At 44.4% G+C, this 21,473-nt stretch overlaps 1 protein-coding gene across 1 annotated transcript in view; it reads right to left on the reverse strand.

Moving 5' to 3' along the window:
• The window catches only part of GRM7 (glutamate metabotropic receptor 7), a 554,627-nt gene that overhangs the window by 282,694 nt on the left and 250,460 nt on the right, over positions 1–21,473 (reverse strand). The window contains exons 5-6 of the mRNA XM_063941283.1: positions 15,953–16,093; positions 5,006–5,206 (exon numbers count right to left, since the gene is read on the reverse strand). Coding sequence (XP_063797353.1) covers positions 5,006–5,206; positions 15,953–16,093 — 342 coding nt within the window. The remainder of the gene's footprint in view (positions 1–5,005; positions 5,207–15,952; positions 16,094–21,473) is intronic.

Genomic DNA, 21,473 nt, shown 5'->3' on the forward strand with positions numbered 1-21,473 from the left:
CCCACAAAGTCCTTTGGGGAGACAGAGAGAGAGTATGCCAGCACACACCACAGCGCTATATAACACAGGGATTTACACTATAAAAAGTGATTTACCCAATAGCTGCTTAAATATCTTATTTGCGCCTAAATTTATGTGCCCCCCCCCCCTCTCTTTTTTACCCTTCTCGTATCAGGATACTGCAGGGGAGAGCCTGGGGAGCTGCTTCCAGCGGAGCTGTGAAGGGAAAATGGCGCTGGTGTGCTGAGGAAGAAGGCCCCGCCCCCTCCGCGGCGGGCTTCTGTCCCGCGTTTTATGTAACTTAATGGCGGGGTTTTTTACACATATACAGTTTTCAGACTGTATTATGTGTATTTTAAGTGCCAAAAGGTATTATAATTGCTGCCCAGGGCGCACCCCCCCCCCCCCCAGCGCCCTGCACCCTACAGTGACCGGAGTGTGTGGTGTGCTGTGGGAACAATGGCGCACAGCTGCGGTGCTGTGCGCTACCTTAATGAAGACAGGAGTCTTCTGCCGCCGATTTCATCGCTTCTCTTCTGTCTCTGCAAGGGGGACGGCGGCGCGGCTCCGGGAACGGACGATCGAGGTCAGGCCCTGTGTTCAAACCCTCTGGAGCTAATGGTGTCCAGTAGCCTAAGAAGCACAAGCTAGCTGCAAGCAGGTAGGTTTGCTTCTCTCCCCTCAGTCCCACGTAGCAGAGAGTCTGTTGCCAGCAGATCTCACTGAAAATAAAAAACCTAACAAATACTTTCTTTTCTAGCAAGCTCAGGAGAGCCCACTAGGAGCACCCAGCTCTGGCCGGGCACAGATTCTAACTGAGGTCTGGAGGAGGGGCATAGAGGGAGGAGCCAGTGCACACCAGATAGTACCTAATCTTTCTTTTAGAGAGCCCAGTCTCCTGCGGAGCCCGTCTATTCCCCATGGTCCTTACGGAGTTCCCAGCATCCACTAGGACGTCAGAGAAAATACGATTACTAGAGCTGCCGCCGTATCATGAAGAGCTGCTGCACTTGCCCAGTAGCAGCTTTTTCTACAAAACTTGCTGTGTGTGTGGTTCTGGGCCCTCATTCAGTGCACTGGACCAAAGAGTAGCTACCAGAAAGAAGATTCAGGAGCATTACCATGAGGTGGGAGAATGTGTGCTTAGAATGTGCAGTACTAATTCCATAATGTTTGTGCCTTTATTATAGTATGTTTAACCTTTTCCTGACCACTTATATTAATTATATCATTTAAATATGTTTATTACAGCTTATACTATAGATCATCTATAATGTTCCACAGAGTGGGATATTTGGAGATTGCATTTGGAAAGCCCCCTTTAGAAATCCTGCGTTTGCAACTGAGCAGGATGCTAGGATGCCACCCTGCAGCTGGTATTGCAGCTTAAGTGCCGCTTGGGGCAACCCCTGGGTGCTGCACCCTCTGCCTTGTGCCCCTGGGGGTGGTAGCACCGCTAAAACACCACCGGTTGCAACTGTACTCCCAACGACTGTCACAAAAGCATGTCAGACATTCCACGCATTGTTCCTACTATTAAATAATACAAACACACAACACCAGTGGTTTACCTGGCATTAGTGTCTCTCTCATCCATAAGACACGAAGAAGCCCTTGGCTATGATAACGCACAAACCTTAGCGTATATCTTCTATGTCACTGCCATAGCAACAAACCCCAAGCGCTTCATCTTATTCTGTGCCATTACGGCTAATGAAAACTACTGAGAATATATGAATTATTACAGCATATGATGTTTCATCAAAGGGAACATTAAATGCCGTCTCTTCTGTGTAAGAGAGAAAAGAAATAAAAAAAAATCTCTTCTCAAAGAATCTTGATTTTATAATCAAGAATTTTAAATAGCAGAAACTCCGAGGCTTGAAAAAAAAAACCCCACTAAAGCTTTAGATGCAAGAGTAAAACACCCTAAATTTGCCGTAAATTGCTAAATAATTAGCGCGGCTTTTTACATGACACAAGGCATTAACAGCGGGACGTGAAACCTTGTCCATGCTTCAAGCCAGAATAGGCCTGTGTGCCTCCAGCTCACAATACTGGACAAATTACCAAAATTAGCTCAATTATAGTTTGCAGGAATTGAAGAGAATTATTCAAGAAATCACTGGATGGTTTGAAATAAGAAGAAAATAATAAATCTCTAGGTTGCATAGAAGCCCACACTGCCAAGAGCATACAAAGTGTGGCTCTCTTGATGTAATGGTGAAAAGATATCTATGGGAGAGCCCTAATGTATAGCACCTTAATGCATAGTGTATTTGGTTTAGCGCGACAGGTGATACCCGTCTGAGTCCTGATGGAATAATGGGCTTAATTCAGACCTGATCGCTAGGCTGCATTTTCGTGCAGCCTGCGATCAGGTCTAAACTGCGCATGCGAATGCACCGCAATGCGCAGGTGCGTCGCACGGGTCCAAAGCGGATTGCCGCTCAGCAATGGGTTTGTGCGAAGAATCCATTCGCACGGGCGTTCGCAAGGAGATTGACAGGAAGAAGCCATTTGTGGGTGTCAACTGACGTTTTCTGGGAGTGTCTGGAAAAACGCAGGCGTGTCCGTGCGTTAGCAGGGCGGGTGTCTGACGTCAATTCCGGTCCCGGACAGGTTGAAGGGTTCGCAGCGGCTGAGTAAGTCCTGGGCTGTGCGGAGACTGCACAAAATCTGTTTGTACAGCTCTGCTACACATGCGTTCGCACACTTGTACAGCCAAAATACACTCCCCTATGGGCGGCGACTATGTGAACACAGAAAAATCCCTAGCGAGCGAACAGGTCTGAGTTAGGCCCAATGTCGGCTCTTTTGTCTATTGTGGGCTAAGCCTGAAGCTCCTAAATTAGTACTTGGAAAGAAAATGTATTTACGTTCTACATAATAATAATAGTTAGCCGATCAGAGAACTTTGCAGGTCCTCTATCATTTTAATTTTTGGAGGGGGTGGAAAGTTGGAAAGGGTGGATTTATACACCCGAAAAAATTCACAAGAACCCAGGAACAAAGAGTTTGAACTAATTGTCATGACAATGGAGGGAATTAATTTTATAGATGCCAGAGATCGCCTTTCATGATAAAGTAATAGGTTTTTATCTATAGAAAATGTTTCTTGACTTAGGGGAACATATACTAAGCAGTGATAAGAGCGGAGAAGTGAGCCAGTGGAGAAGTTGCCCATGGTAACCAATCAGCTGCTCTGTATACTTTTAAAGTAAGAAAATGATAAATGTTACGTGACGTCAATGCTGATTGGTTGCCATGGGCAACTTCTCCACTGGCTCGCTTCTCCACTTTTATCACTGCTTTGTATATCTCCCCCTAAATCCTGGAACCCCCTCCCTTCCCGTCTCGCCGTGGCCTGTGTCAGCAGCTGTGCGTCACTGGACATAACTACTTGCAGCGACAAAACCAGCATCTGCTTAGCCACTCCTCTGTTACCTCCCACGGAATCCAACAGACCACACATCCGAGTCTCTGAGCGCTAACAATCGGAACAACATCGCTGTGCGGCTGGTACACACGCACAGACATAAAACATCCGTCAACTGCGTGCTGCATCCACGCCGCGTCCGCCGCTAAACCAGGCCCAGTGTTAGAAATTGTCTTTTAATATTATTAGGGAGAGTTGGATCAAAGCCTTCTAAAGAGTGGACAAGTGCAGAAATTGCCCATAGCAACAATCATCTTTTAGCTAGCATTAATCAAGTACGGTCTGTAAAGTGATAAGCACAAGCTGATTGGTTGCCATGAGCAACTTCTCCACACTGCAGAAGACCATAATACATCTCCTCAGATTTTTTTTTATTTTTATTAATTTTATGAACCCAAATAACTGTTAATGTTGTTCAGAAAAAAGTAATTTATAAGACCGTTTAATACAAAATATATATGACACACTTATGGAGCTGTTGTTGTTTTTCAGTAAATAATTTTGGGACTAATTTAATCAATTCCACTTTGAGAGAAGAATTCTGTGACATATCTAGGAAAGCCGTGTTCCTGGAATTCATCCCTGGAGTATAATACAGTAGATATAACACCCCCCACGTATTTCCTCCCAGTTTAGAGGGTTATCTCAAGCAGATGTAGCACTAGCTATCCCAGATTAAGGTCTATTCAAGACAGTCATTATTGTAATTAGATAGTACACTCTGGGGCAGATGTATTAACCTGGAGAAGGAATAAGGAAGTGATAAACCAGTGATAAGTGGAAGGTGATAAACGCACCAGCCAATCAGCTCCAATATGTAAATTAACAGTTTGGCTGGTGCATTTATCACCTTGCACTTATCACTGATTTATCACTTCCTTATGCTGTCTCCAGACTTAGGGGGTCATTCTGAGTTGATCGTTTGCTAGCTACTTTTTGCAGCGCTGCGATCAGATAGTCGCCGCCCATAGGGGAGTGTATTTTCACTTTGCAAGTGTGCGAACGCTTGTGCAGCCGAGTGGTACAAAAAAGTTTTGTGCAGTTTCAGAGTAGGTTTGAACTTACTCAGCCGCTGCGATCACTTCAGACTGTCCGGGCCCGGAATTGACGTCAGCCACCCTCCCTGCAAACGCTCGGACACGCCTGCATTTTTCCTACCACTCCCAGAAAACGGTCAGTTGCCACACACAAACGCCCTCTTCCTGTCAATCTCCTTGCGATCGGCTGTGCGAATGGATTCTTCGTGAAATCCATCGCTCAGCAACGATCCGCTTTGTACCTGTATGACGCGCATGCGCATTGCGGTGTATATGCATGCGCAGTTTTGACCTGATCGCACCGCAGCGAAAAAACCTAGTGTGCGATCAGATCGGAATGACCCCCTTAATACATCTGCCGCTCTGTTCCTAGATTGTATTTAGATTAAGATTTAATGAACTCTTTTTGGCTAGTCTATGGCTCCGTGTGTAGTTGGAATGTAGGCTAGCCATGGGCACAGTATACGTATGTTTACTTGGTTTATGTTTAGGTACCATTAAGGCTGTTCTGCATCCCGGCATCTCTTACCATTAAAGCTCACACTGCGAATGTATTTGAGAAGTTTCTTTCCCACTGGAGGGTCCACAGCTGGACAAAGCCCTGACGACCCTGGACAGAGATCCTTCATCATGTTGTGCAGGGCATGTGCCATAGCGTAGACGGCATCCACCACAAACTGGACCCTCCCGTCCTGTTCATACGGAGAGTCCTGTCCAATGCGCTCCTGGCCTGCGGGAGAGGGGCACATAACCGGTCACTGGTGACTCTGCTGAATGTAGGGTACCGCGACAGAGGGGGCGCGAGGACAACCCACATCTGCTCCATTGTAAAACGCTAACAATAGTTATCGGCTGACACAATATAACGCACGCAGGTAATGCATTACGCACAAACAACGTAGATGGAAAACAAATGTGGCTTACGATAGATGAGAACAATGATGCTTATAACGAATAATAAATGTCCTTTAAATAGAAATCAGAGTTTGAATGTTTTCCTTTTATTTCTGTATCTTTCTAAAAGGTAAATAGAAAATACTCAATTTAAACATAGGAGAGATATATGGCTCAGATTTATAAAGCCCTGGAGAGTGATAAATATAGCACGGTGATAAAGAACCAGCCAATCAGCTCCTAACGGTCATGTCACAGGCTGTGTTTGAAAAATGACAATTAGGAGCTGATTGAGTATCCGGACTATAGATGTACACAATAAAAGGTCTACAGTCAATAGGTCTACCATAATGGTAGACGTCGACAGTGTCAAAAGGTCGACACGTAAAAGATAGACACACATGGTAGACACAAGTTTTTTCCAAAAACTTTCATTTTGTCAACTATTTCATACTTTACCGTCCACGTGGACTACGATTGGGAATAGTAACGCTGCCCGTGCCCGAAGTGTGACGAGCAAATCGAGGGGACGTGGTACACTAATGGGGCGTGTTTGCGGCAAAAAAGTGACAAAACACCCCCCCCCAAAATAATAATAATTTGTGTCGACCTTTTTTGCGTCTACCATTTCCATATCGACCTTTTCACCGTGTTGACCTTTCCTACTGTCTAACTATTCTATGTCGACATTTTGACCCTGTAGACATTTTGACCTTGTCACAATTTTTTTTTTAACGTCTAATTGAATTGCCCCCCCTATAAGCAACTTTGGCTGCAGTTATGATGCGGATAAGATGCTAAATTCAGATAAAAGTCCGAAAGTCCAGAGTGGCGTAGCGTCTATATCGTCCCATGCGTCTCACGCCATAGAATAGGTGTATGAGGACTCGTCTGTATGTTGCGTGCTTTGGTATAGCGTATGTATGGCCACCAGCAGTCCGCCATGTCTAATTGGAGTAGAAGCTCCTTTAGTTTTATAGTCATTTCAATTATTAGTAATAGGTCAGCCTGAAAGTGCAGGACGCCATTTGTAATACCATGGAAAGACGACAGCACAGGAGAGAGCGGTATTAGCGATTGGGGAGCCAGACCTCGCTATCCGAGGGCCGCCGGCTGAGCTGCTTAGTCATTAGAAAGTCAGATAATAAAAGGAAACGGCTTCTGAAAGAACACATCGCCTTTTAGGGACACGTAATTGGGCTTTTAGAGTAGTTCTGTGTATTTTGACACTTCTCCGCCTTTCTGAGACGTTACAAATGTTCTGAGTGTTCGTACTGAGATGTAGCAGTTGCCTCCGCACTGAGGTTTTTGCGACTTAAATTAGATTTTGCCAATAATTGTATTTTCTAAACGTGTTCAGAGGGAATTGTTTTCTATTTTCCTCGCCTAGGATTCGTGGAAATACGCAAACATCTGTATTAACTGTATTTCTTTCTGCACTGACATGAGCAGCAGCTGCAGCACAATTATGTTCTGTTCGTGCTGCTGGAAATGCAGACATTAAGTCCTGCAAAGTAAGTTCTCAATTGTGCCGCTGGATTCCTATCCCTATGGGTGACACTGGCGGGTAGTAATAAATAAATGCCGGTCCAGGAGAGACCGATATGAATAGTTACCTGCACATGTTGCCGTTTTACGGAAAAGGGCTTATTCCCACCTCTCTATACAGTATGGGGGTCATTCCGAGTTGATCGTAGCTGTGCTAACTTTAGCACAGCTACGATCATCTTCCCTGAATGCGGGGGGACGCCCAGCACAGGGCTAGTCCTCCCCGCATGTCAGTACCGGCACCCCACCGCACAAATACAAAAGCATCGCACAGCAGCAATGCCTTTTGCAGTTGAGGAGACTTCACGCAGCCGCCGCGACCCGCCCCCCCCCCAACGGTCCGGCCATGCCTGCGTTGGCCGGACCGCTCCCCCTAAACAGCGGCTTAACGCCACCGTTCAGCCCCCTCCCGCCCAGCAACCGCCTCTGTCTCAGAGGCGATCGCTAGGCAATGAAAGCTGCCATGCGGTGGCGCACTGCAGTGCCGGCGCATGCGCAGTTCCAACCCAATCGCTGCGCTGCGAAAAACTGCAGCGAGCGATCGGGTCGGAATGACCCCCTATGTTAAAAAAGGTGATCTGTGGAGATATCAGATATTTTTCTAGTGACGCCTAACTGAGCTTACTGCTCACAATTGTAGTGTTGCAGGAGCTACTGTATCACAGCTCAGAGAAAACAGGTTGATACATTTGCCCCCAGATCACTACATCCCCCGTTGTCATACCTAGTACTGGCAATTTACTAAGATGCCACATGAATCCACTTTCCTGTCCCCCAAACACCCTTAATTTATGTATGCTCCCAGGACTATAAAAATCAGTGGTGAGTGGAATGAATATACTTCCAACATTCCCAATTGTTGTGTCAACTTACTAGCTATTGTGATAGTAAGAATGTTGGGATGTATCTTGAAAACTCTATACTTTGTATAGAAGTCACTAGACTGCTCTCTGTATTGTATTTTGTTTACTAGAATGTTCTCTGTATTGTATATCGGTCACTAAAATAACTCTGTATTTTATATTGCTCACCAGAATGTTCTCTGTATTGCAAATGCGTCACTAGAATGACTCTGTATTGTGTATTGCTTACCAGAATGGTATCTGTATTGTATATTGGTCACTAGAATGACTCTGTATTGTATATTGCTCACCAGAATGCTATCTGTGTTGTACATTGGTCACTAGAATGACTCTGTATTGTATATTACTCACCAGAATGTTCTCTGTATTGCATAAGCATCACTAGAATGACTCTGTATTGTATATTGCTTACCAGAATGGTATCTGTATTGTATATTGGTCACTAGAATGACTCTGTATTGTATATTGCTTACCAGAATGGTATCTGTATTGTATATTGGTCACTAGAATGACTCTGTATTGTATATTGCTCAACAGAATGGTATCTGTATTGTATATTGGTCACTAGAATGACTCTGTATTGTATATTGCTCACCAGAATGATATCTGTATTGTATATTGGTCACGAGAATGATATCTGTATTGTATATTGCTCACCAGAATGGTATCTGTATTGTATATTGCTCACCAGAATGCTCTCTGTATTGTATATTGGTCACTAGAATGACTCTGTATTGTACATTGCTTACCAGAATGGTATCTGTATTGTATATTGGTCACTAGAATGACTCTGTATTTTATATTGCTCACCAGAATGGTATCTGTATTGTATATTGGTCACTAGAATGACTCTGTATTGTATATTGCTCACCAGAATGGTATCTGTATTGTATATTGGTCACTAGAATGACTCTGTATTGTATATTGCTCACCAGAATGCTCTCTGTATTGTATATTGGTCACTAGAATGACTCTGTATTTTATATTGCTCACCAGAATGGTATCTGTATTGTATATTGGTCACTAGAATGACTCTGTATTTTATATTGCTCACCAGAATGGTATCTGTATTGTATATTGGTCACTAGAATGACTCTGTATTGTATATTGCTCACCAGAATGGTATCTGTATTGTATATTGGTCACTAGAATGACTCTGTATTGTATATTGCTCACCAGAATGGTATCTGTATTGTATATTGGTCACTAGAATGACTCTGTATTTTATATTGCTCACCAGAATGGTATCTGTATTGTATATTGGTAACTAGAATGACTCTGTATTTTATTTTGCTCACCAGAATGGTATCTGTATTGTATATTGGTCACTAGAATGACTCTGTATTGTATATTGCTCACCAGAATGGTATCTGTATTGTATATTGGTCACTAGAATGACTCTGTATTGTATATTGCTCACCAGAATAGTATCTGTATTGTATATTGGTCACTAGAATGACTCTGTATTGTATATTGCTCACCAGAATGGTATCTGTATTGTATATTGGTCACTAGAATGACTCTGTATTGTATATTGCTCACCAGAATGCTCTCTGTATTGTATATTGGTAACTAGAATGACTCTGTATTTTATATTGCTCACCAGAATGGTATCTGTATTGTATATTGGTCACTAGAATGACTCTGTATTGTATATTGCTCACCAGAATGGTATCTGTATTGTATATTGGTCACTAGAATGACTCTGTATTGTATATTGCTCACCAGAATGATATCTGTATTGTATATTGGTCACTAGAATGATATCTGTATTGTATATTGCTCACCAGAATGGTATCTGTATTGTATATTGCTCACCAGAATGCTCTCTGTATTGTATATTGGTCACTAGAATTATTTTATATTGCTCACCAGAATGGTATCTGTATTGTATATTGGTCACTAGAATTACTCTGTATTGTATATTGCTTACCAGAATGGTATCTGTATTGTATATTGGTCACTAGAATGACTCTGTATTGTATATTGCTCACCAGAATGGTATCTGTATTGTATAGTGGTCACTAGAATGACTCTGTATTGTATATTGCTCACCAGAATGGTATCTGTATTGTATATTGGTCACTAGAATAACTCTGTATTGTAAATTGCTCACCAGAATGATATCTGTATTGTATATTGGTCACTAGAATGATATCTGTATTGTATATTGCTCACCAGAATGGTATCTGTATTGTATATTGCTCACCAGAATGCTCTCTGTATTGTATGTTGGTCACTAGAATGACTCTGTATTGTACATTGCTTACCAGAATGGTATCTGTATTGTATATTGGTCACTAGAATGACTCTGTATTTTATATTGCTCACCAGAATGGTATCTGTATTGTATATTGGTCACTAGAATGACTCTGTATTGTATATTGCTCACCAGAATGGTATCTGTATTGTATATTGGTCACTAGAATGACTCTGTATTGTATATTGCTCACCAGAATGGTATCTGTATTGTATATTAGTCACTAGAATGACTCTGTATTGTATATTGCTCACCAGAATGGTATCTGTATTGTATATTGGTCACTAGAATGACTCTGTATTGTATACTGCTCACCAGAATGGTATCTGTATTGTATATTGGTCACTAGAATGACTCTGTATTGTATATCGCTCACCAGAATGGTATCTGTATTGTATATTGGTCACTAGAATGACTCTGTATTGTATATTGCTCACCAGAATGCTCTCTGTATTGTATATTGGTCACTAGAATGACTCTGTATTTTATATTGCTCACCAGAATGGTATCTGTATTGTATATTGGTCACTATAATGACTCTGTATTTTATATTGCTCACCAGAATGGTATCTGTATTGTATATTGGTCACTAGAATGACTCTGTATTGTATATTGCTCACCAGAATGGTATCTGTATTGTATATTGGTCACTAGAATGACTCTGTATTGTATATTGCTCACCAGAATGGTATCTGTATTGTATATTGGTCACTAGAATGACTCTGTATTTTATATTGCTCACCAGAATGGTATCTGTATTGTATATTGGTCACTAGAATGACTCTGTATTTTATTTTGCTCACCAGAATGGTATCTGTATTGTATATTGGTCACTAGAATGACTCTGTATTGTATATTGCTCACCAGAATGGTATCTGTATTGTATATTGGTCACTAGAATGACTCTGTATTGTATATTGCTCACCAGAATGGTATCTGTATTGTATATTGGTCACTAGAATGACTCTGTATTGTATATTGCTCACCAGAATGCTCTCTGTATTGTATATTGGTCACTAGAATGACTCTGTATTTTATATTGCTCACCAGAATGGTATCTTTATTGTATATTGGTCACTAGAATGACTCTGTATTGTATATTGCTCACCAGAATGGTATCTGTATTGTATATTGGTCACTAGAATGACTCTGTATTGTATATTGCTCACCAGAATGATATCTGTATTGTATATTGGTCACTAGAATGATATCTGTATTGTATATCGCTCACCAGAATGGTATCTGTATTGTATATTACTCACCAGAATGCTCTCTGTATTGTATATTGGTCACTAGAATGACTCTGTATTTTATATTGCTCACCAGAATGGTATCTGTATTGTATATTGGTCACTAGAATTACTCTGTATTGTATATTGCTTACCAGAATGGTATCTGTATTGTATATTGGTCACTAGAATGACTCTGTATTGTATATTGCTCACCAGAATGGTATCTGTATTGTATAGTGGTCACTAGAATGACTCTGTATTGTATATTGCTCACCAGAATGGTATCTGTATTGTATATTGGTCACTAGAATAACTCTGTATTGTAAATTGCTCACCAGAATGATATCTGTATTGTATATTGGTCACTAGAATGATATCTGTATTGTATATTGCTCACCAGAATGGTATCTGTATTGTATATTGCTCTCCAGAATGCTCTCTGTATTGTATATTGGTCACTAGAATGACTCTGTATTTTATATTGCTCACCAGAATGGTATCTGTATTGTATATTGGTCACTAGAATGACTCTGTATTGTATATTGCTCACCAGAATGGTATCTGTATTGTATATTGGTCACTAGAATGACTCTGTATTGTATATTGCTCACCAGAATGGTATCTGTATTGTATATTGGTCACTAGAATGACTGTATTTTATATTGCTCACCAGAATGGTATCTGTATTGTATATTGGTCACTAAAATTACTCTGTATTTTATATTGCTCACCAGAATGGTATCTGTATTGTGTATTGGTCACTAGAATGACTCTGTATTGTATATTGCTCACCAGAATGGTATCTGTATTGTATATTGGTCACTAGAATGACTCTGTATTGTATATTGCTCACCAGAATGCTCTTTGTATTGCATATTCATCACTATAATTCTCACTGTGTTGTATATTTGTCACTAGCATGCTCTCTGTGTTATATATTCATTGCTAGAATGCTCTTAGTATTGTATAGAGCTAGATAGAAATGCATTGTATAGAGATCAACAAAATTATCTTTCCAATGTAATGCATTCACTATGTGACATCTACTATATTGATATTCATAATGCTGACACCAGACTGACAAATGTAATGATGCCAGCACAGTGAAAATGTTGACATTAGCGCTAGAGTTAGATGCTGACATTGCTGTAGTGTCCATGTGTTACAAGTTTGCATTGTCATTATGCCTACATAACGTATGTATCCCCTAAATTGTGTATCAAAGCAATGCTCTCTATTTATTATAGCTCTGTGAAGTAATAAATGTCCATATATTGTGCTGGCTGGGGAATGCAATGCCCACACTAGACGTACCACACCCACACTAGATGTACCACGCCCACACTAGACGTACCATGCCCACACTAGACGTACCATGCCCACACTAGACACACCACATCCACACTAGATGCACCACACCCACACTAGACACACCACACCCACACTAGACATACCACGCCCACACTAGACACACCACATCCACACTAGATGCACCACGCCCACACTAGACACACCACACCCACACTAGACATACCACGCCCACACTAGATGCACCACGCCCACACTAGACGTACCACACCCACACTAGATGTACCACACCCACACTAGACGTACCATGCCCACACTAGACACACCACATACACAGTAGATGCACCACGCCCACACTAGACAGACCACACCCACACTAGACATACCACGCCCACACTAGATGCACCACGCCCACACTAGACGCACCATGCCCACACTAGACGCATCACGCCCACACTAGATGCACCACGCCCCCACGCTAGATGTACCACACCCATATTAGACGCACCACGCCCACACTAGATGCACCACGCCCACACTAAACGCACCATGCCCACACTAGATGCACCACGCCCACACTAGATGCACCACGCCAACACTAGACGCACCACGACCACAGTAGATGCACCACGTTCACACTAGATGCACCATGCTTACGCTAGACGTACCACGCCCACACTAGATGCACCACGCCCACACTAGATGCACCACGCTCACACTAGACGCACCACGCCCACACTAGATGCACCACGCCCACACTAGATGCACCACACCTACACTAGATGTACCACGCTCACACTAGACATACCACGCCCACACTAGACACACTACGCCCACACTAGATGCACCATGTCCACACTAGATGCACCACGCCCACACTAGACACACCACGCCCACACTAGACACACCACGCCCACACTAGACGCACTATGCCCACACTAGATGCACCACGCCCACACTAGATGCACCACACCTACACTAGATGTACCACGCTCACACTAGACATACCACGCCCACACTAGACGCACTACGCCCACACTAGATGCACCATGTCCACACTAGATGCACCACGCCCACACTAGACACACCACGCCCACACTAGACGCACTATGCCCACACTAGATGCACCATGTCCACACTAGATGCACCACGCCCACACTAGACGCACCACGCCCACACTAGATGCACCACACCTACACTAGACACACCACGCCCACACACTAAATGCACCACGCCCACACTAGATGCACCATGTCCACACTAGATGCACCACGCCAACACTAGACGTACCACCCACACTAGATGCACCACGCCCACACTAGAGGCACCACGCCCACACTAGAAGAACCACACTCACACTAGATGTACCACACCCACACTAGATGCACCACACCCACACTATATGCACCATGCCCACATTAGACATACCACACCCACACAATATGCACCACGCCCACACTATAATAACCACACCCACACTAGATGCACCATGCCCATACTAGATGTACCACACAGACACTAGATGCACCACACCCACAATAGACACACAACGCCCACACTAAACTCCCCACGTCTACACACTAGACACATTATGCCCACAACTACGTGTGCTGCGCCCACACTAGATGTACCACGCCCACACTAGACGTACCATGCCCACACTAGACGTACCATGCCCACACTAGACACACCACATCCACACTAGATGCACCACACCCACACTAGACACACCACACCCACACTAGACATACCACGCCCACACTAGACACACCACATCCACACTAGATGCACCACGCCCACACTAGACATACCACACCCACACTAGACATACCACGCCCACACTAGATGCACCACACCCACACTAGACGTACCACACCCACACTAGATGCACCACACCCACACTAGACGTACCACACCCACACTAGATGTACCACACCCACACTAGACGTACCATGCCCACACTAGACACACCACATCCACACTAGATGCACCACGCCCACACTAGACAGACCACACCCACACTAGCATACCACGCCCACACTAGATGCACCACGCCCACACTAGACGCATCACGCCCACACTAGATGCACCACGCCCCCACGCTAGATGTACCACACCCATATTAGACGCACCACGCCCACACTAGATGCACCACGCCCACACTAAACACTAAATGCACCATACCCACACTAGATGCACCACGCCCACACTAGATGCACCACGCCAACACTAGACGCACCACGACCACAGTAGATGCACCACGTTCACACTAGATGCACCATGCTTACACTAGACGTACCACGCCCACATTAGATGCACCACGCCCACACTAGATGCACCACGCTCACACTAGACGCACCACGCCCACACTAGATGCACCACGCCCACACTAGATGCACCACACCTACACTAGATGTACCACGCTCACACTAGACATACCACGCCCACACTAGATGCACTACGCCCACACTAGATGCACCATGTCCACACTAGATGCACCACGCTCACACTAGATGTACCACGCTCACACTAGACACACCACACCCACACTAGACACACCACGCCCACACTAGATGCACCATGTCCACACTAGATGCACCACGCCCACACTAGACGCATCACGGCCACACTAGATGCACCACACCTACACTAGACACACCACGCCCACACACTAAATGCACCACGCCGACACTAGATGCACCATGTCCACACTAGATGCACCACGCCAACACTAGACGTACCACCCACACTAGATGCACCACGCCCACACTAGATGCACCACGCCCACACTAGAAGAACCACACCCACACTAGATGTACCACACCCACACTAGATGCACCACACCCACACTATATGCACCATGCCCACATTAGACATACCACACCCACATGATATGCACCACGCCCACACTAGAGTAACCACACCCACACCAGATGCACCACGCCCATACTAGATGTACCACACAGACACTAGATGCACCACACCCACAATAGACACACAACGCCCACACTAAACTCCCCACGTCTACACACTAGACACATGATGCCCACAACTACGTGTGCTGCGCCCACACTAGATGTGCCGCGCCCACACTAGACATGCCACGCCCACACTACTTAGCCACACACATTTTTCATACAAGATCTTTGTGTTTGCCTCACCAGGTCGCAAGCTGCCCCCTCTCCCCTGCTTTCCCTGCATAAATGAGGCACAGGTTCAAAATTAGGTGTCAATGCCACAAACAGAAATGTATCGTCAATGTATACATACAATGCTTCTGTGCATGGTGCATGTGGTCATATCCAGCAAGGCGGCTATATGTTTCCTTGGACATCCATAGTATGTCTTATCTGTAGTCAGTGGCCACTTACCTGTACACTTGCGGTCAGTGTCCTCTTTCTTAGAGCCAGTGATGGTCAGTTTACAGTTAAAGTTTTCTTCCCAGTACTCTGCAAACCAGACATTCCTCCTGTTATTCTCCAGGGTGCGTGATGTAAAATAGGCATCGAAACCTTGGAGAAAGCATAAAGTGAGGACAATCAGAGCATCACACTACAGCGGACTGTACAAGGCAGCATTAAAGGGGCTGAGTATCAGCCGGAACAGGTCTCCAACTCTTTCCTTTGAGAAACTACTTTAGTAAGTGAGCAACTAGCTAGTAACGTGCTGCACTTTCTGCATCACAAGTGTGTAATACTAACTGCAAATGCCAATCACCTTCCAATAAAGTCATAATCAGCATGAGATTACATTGTGTCCTAAAGGTGAACAATTACAGGATCGGCTTCCATGTATTCAGCTTTGAATTGCAAGTGGAACTTAGGTGGTCATTCCGAGTTGTTCGCTCGCTAGCTGTTTTTAGCAGCCGTGCAAACGCTATGCCGCCTCCCACTGGGAGTGTATTTTAGCTTAGCAGAAGTGCAGTTTTAGAGTAGCTCAAAACCTACTCCGCGCTTGCGATCACTTCAGACTGTTCAGTTCCTGTTTTGACGTCACGAACACGCCCTGCATTCGCCCAGCCACGCCTGCGTTTTTCCTGGCACGCCTGCGTTTTTACGAACACTCCCTGAAAACGGCCAGTTCACACCAAGAAAACGCCCACTTCCTGTCAATCACTCTGCGGCCAGCAGTGAGACTGAAATGCTTCGCTAGACCTTGTGTGAAACTACATCGTTCGTTGTATTAGTACGACGCGCGTGCGCATTGCGCCGCATGCGCAGAAGTGACATTTTTTTTGCCTGATCGCTGTGCAGCGAACGAAAGCAGCTAGCGATCAACTCGGAATGACCCCCTTAAAGCGGAAGTCAGGATTTCCCGTCCACTGTGGTCGTGTAACCCCCGATTTAGATGCATGATGGCAAATCGGAGAGAATTCTCTTATACCCCTTTCAGACAGAAACTGAAATTACTGAGTGAAGCAGTTCCACCCGGTAATTTCATGAAACACACGGGTCGTTTTTCGGTCTGAAAGTGGTATTAGTATGGCTGAGCCGCTACTGCAAAATGTTCAATGTAAATTGTGGGGATACAAACTTTTCTATCGTTGAGATAAATGACATTAAACCAGAAAACTAAATCGGTGCGATGTCCGCTTTATAGTAATAAGCCCAGATATCAGGAGAACTGTGATGTCACTACTGCAGAACACTCCTCCGAGAACGCAGAACCACAACGTCTACAATAAAAAGAATGCGCGGTAATAAACTGCAGGAACACATCTACTTTTTTATCCTATACAGTACAATGTAGGAGAAATTAAAATGTATTTCTTTATTTTTAAATTACTCAGTAATACCTTTAGAACTTTGTAGGGGCTGCCGAACCTGTGTGATGATTGTGTATATTTTACCAGTGTAGTGTTGTCAATGCAAATACCCCTACAAGCCCTTAGCTGGTGTACAGACGTGCACAGACTGAGAGGTCCTTTTTGAGCACCTCTGGACTCTGCAATACCGCTTGGCGCATATTTAGACGCAACATAACTTGCACCAGCCACATGCTAGGTGCAGATTCTCCATCAGAGAGAGTTAACAAACCAATAAAGTTAGCAATTGGGAAAAACCATGTTGCACTGCAGGGGAGTCAGATATAACATGTGCAGAGAAAGATAGATTTGGGTGGGGTGTGTTCAATCTGCAATCTAATTTGCAGTGTCAAAATAAAGCAGCCAGTATTTACCCTGCACAGAAACAAAATAACCCACCCAAATCTTACTCTCTCTACACATGTTATATCTGCCTCCCCTGCAGTGCACATGGTTTTGCCCAATTGCTATCAAAAATCCTGCTGCGATCAACCTGGAATTACCCCCATGGTTTTGCCCAATTGCTAACTTTTTTGGTTTGCTAACAACTCTGAATAACCCCTATAGACGCATGTGCGGTTGAAAAGCACCGACCATTTGCCCAGATATCGGAATCGCATTCAACTCAGGTCCTTTGTGAGCCAATTATTTCTACACAACTGCTGCCTGGCAGGGCATGCTGGGACCTGTGGTTCTTCAACACCTGAGAAGCTCTGGAATAAGCCCATGTACGTATATACTCATATTGCCTAAACCTAGAAATGTAATTTCCTCATCTATGGAGTAAGCATATCTTCTGTCATCTTGTAAATAGGACTCCCTCCCACCCACCACATTTTTCGTCACTTTGGGCGCATGGCCAGCGCACCGGGAAAAGTTTGGCATGTCCCACAGTTCCTCTCGGCTGTAAATATAGCTACGCAGAGTAGCGAGTGAGAGGCAGCCTCCCAACCGGCCTCCACCCACCGCAGGACCCTGTAGCCCGTGGGTGGGACGGTGTGATCGTGGCTCAAAAAAACCAGGACTGTCTCGACAAATTTAGGACAGTTGGGAGGAATAGGTTACGCACACTTTAAATAGACAGCCTTGGCGCTCAGTTACAGGAACACGGATCACACGACTCCCGCTAGTCTAGGCCGCTAGTACTGAGATATAACGTGGGGTGGAATTAGCGCGTCAGTCACCGGTTTGCAGTATCTGTGCCACGAATGTTCTTTATCTGTAACATTTCATATTCTCCTCAGATCTCTTCTTTGTATCACATCCCCCATCTCATTAGCGGAGACTATCAGGGCCTGTTCAGCCATGGAATAAAGAGCAACAATGTCATTTTCAACCTTTTCTTTATTCAAATTCATGCTTAATTATACAAGTGCATCATTAACAGTTGCCAATCAGGATTAATTAGGAGCTTTTCAGTTGCTAATTCAAATATTTGCATACTGCCGTGTTTCTGTGTAATACCCGGGTTATTTCACCCGCTATTCCTGCACATACTCAGCTGTAACATTAGGCACAGTGACTTCCTAATTAGCATGTACGCCAGGACTGGCTGGCCTGCGGCACCCCAAGCTGTTGCTGAACTACACTTCCCATGATCCTCAACCAGCCAGAGGCTACCCTCACCACACCAGCTGCTGGCAGAGTGCATCATGGGAAATGTAGTGTAACAGCACCTGGAGTGCTTTAGGTCAATCAGGCATCTAGGTTTGTCTTGCACAATCTGTTTATCTAAAGGGCCCTACACATATCACGATGCGCCGCCGAGGTGCCCGGCGGCCGATACAGCCGACGAGCGACCCGGCGGCGGGGGGGCAGTGACGGGGGGAGTGAAGTTTCTTCACTCCCCCCGTCACGCGGCTGCATTGAAGTGCAGGCAAATATGAACGAGATCGTCCATATTGGCCTGCATGCACAGCCGACGGGAGACCAGCGATGAACGAGCGCGGGGACGAGCATCGTTCATCGCTGGAGTCTCCACACTGAAAGATATGAACGAGTTCTCGTTCATTTATGAACGAGACCGTTCATATCTTTCAGAAAATCGGCCAGTGTGTAGGGCCTATAACTCGCGGGGTGTACAGTGTAGCGCCCGGAATATATTAATTGTGCTGGCGCGTGAGATGACCTTATTCCTCCTACATATATATAAAAGTTTTAAATATATGTACAGTTGTGTTATTTGGTGAAAGAGGAGTGCGCTACTGTGCAGACTCCAGTCTCCTGGCTCTCCAGAGTGGCTTCATGCCCTATCCCAAGATGGCCACAGAGACCACTGCTGAGTCTGTGCAAGGGCCATCTTTTCCTCACTGTCTATGTGAGACCCTTGTTGACCTGCTGATATAAAGCTGTTCCAGCATCCTGGCACTGCTACCCATATGCAGTATACACTGGAGAGCTGTATTAAAACCCCACTAAGCTGAAGCTTCGCTCCATCACCAGTGTGCATGTAACAGTGAGTACGGCTGCTATCCTATAAATAAACCATGATGGTTTACCACCAATGGTTGATGGTTTTACCATCAATGTCAGTTACGGCAGCAATTTATTTTCTCTTATTTTCAGACATATCGCCAAACTTTCTGGACATCGATACTGAATTGGGACTGTTTTACCTAAACACGACATTCCGCAGTTCCGGGCTGTTCCTTAAACTCTTCCTATAAATAATTTAATTTCCTTTTTTAACATATTGGTCTATTCCGTTGTGTAAGTACAGTATGGGTAGCAGATGAACAGCAGGAAATATCTCATTTATAACTCATGAGCTTCTAACCTTAATATAGGAAGTAAAACATACGGGCGCAGATTATTTTCTGCACAGAATATGTTTTATTTACATATTTTCAATTATACGCTCGCCTGGTGGGCGCTGCTATGTGGGAGCTGCCATCTCTAGCACAGCTTGTATGGGGCTTATTTACTAAAGGCTTATCCGTGATTAGTGTCATTATATTCTAACACCGCTTCTAGTGACAATTAAAAGAACTTGTTGCCATGGCAGCTGAGTGACACTTTCCTCAGCAGTGTATATAAATGAGATCATGGTTCATCTCTGCGCCCTCCCCCACTCACCAGTCAACGTAAAATGAGCTTTAGTCATTAAATTACTTTTTTCAGTTTTCTTTTTCTGATAACGCCGTCCTTAAAAGTAGAGATGAGCGGGTTCGGTTTCTCTGAATCCGAACCCGCCAGAACTTCATGTTTTTTTTCACGGGTCCGAGCGACTCGGATCTTCCCGCCTTGCTCGGTTAACCCGAGCGCGCCCGAACGTCATCATGACGCTGTCGGATTCTCGCGAGGCTCGGATTCTATCGCGAGACTCGGATTCTATATAAGGAGCCGCGCGTCGCCGCCATTTTCACACGCGCATTGAGATTGATAGGGAGAGGACGTGGCTGGCGTCCTCTCCGTTTAGAATAGATTAGAGAGACACTTGATTTACTAATTTTGGGGAGCATTAGGAGTACTCAGTACAGTGCAGAGTTTTGCTGATAGTGACCACCAGTTTTATTTATAATCCGTTCTCTGCCTGAAAAAAGCGATACACAGCACACAGTGACTCAGTCACATACCATATCTGTGTGCACTGCTCAGGCTCAGGCCAGTGTGCTGCATCATCTATTATCTATATATAATATTATATATATCTGTCTGACTGCTCAGCTCACACAGCTTATAATTGTGGGGGAGACTGGGGAGCACTACTGCAGTGCCAGTTATAGGTTATAGCAGGAGCCAGGAGTACATAATATATTATATAGTGAGTGACCACCAGACACACAGTGCAGTTTATTTAATATATCCGTTCTCTGCCTGAAAAAAGCGATACACACAGTGACTCAGTCAGTCACATACCATATCTGTGTGCACTGCTCAGGCTCAGGCCAGTGTGCTGCATCATCTATATATATTATATATCTGTCTGACTGCTCAGCTCACACAGCTTATAATTGTGGGGGAGACTGGGGAGCACTACTGCAGTGCCAGTTATAGGTTATAGCAGGAGCCAGGAGTACATAATATTATATTAAAATTAAACAGTGCACACTTTTGCTGCAGGAGTGCCACTGCCAGTGTGACTAGTG

Source organism: Pseudophryne corroboree, chromosome 9, assembly GCF_028390025.1.
Source record: "Pseudophryne corroboree isolate aPseCor3 chromosome 9, aPseCor3.hap2, whole genome shotgun sequence".
Lineage (NCBI taxonomy): Eukaryota > Metazoa > Chordata > Amphibia > Anura > Myobatrachidae > Pseudophryne > Pseudophryne corroboree.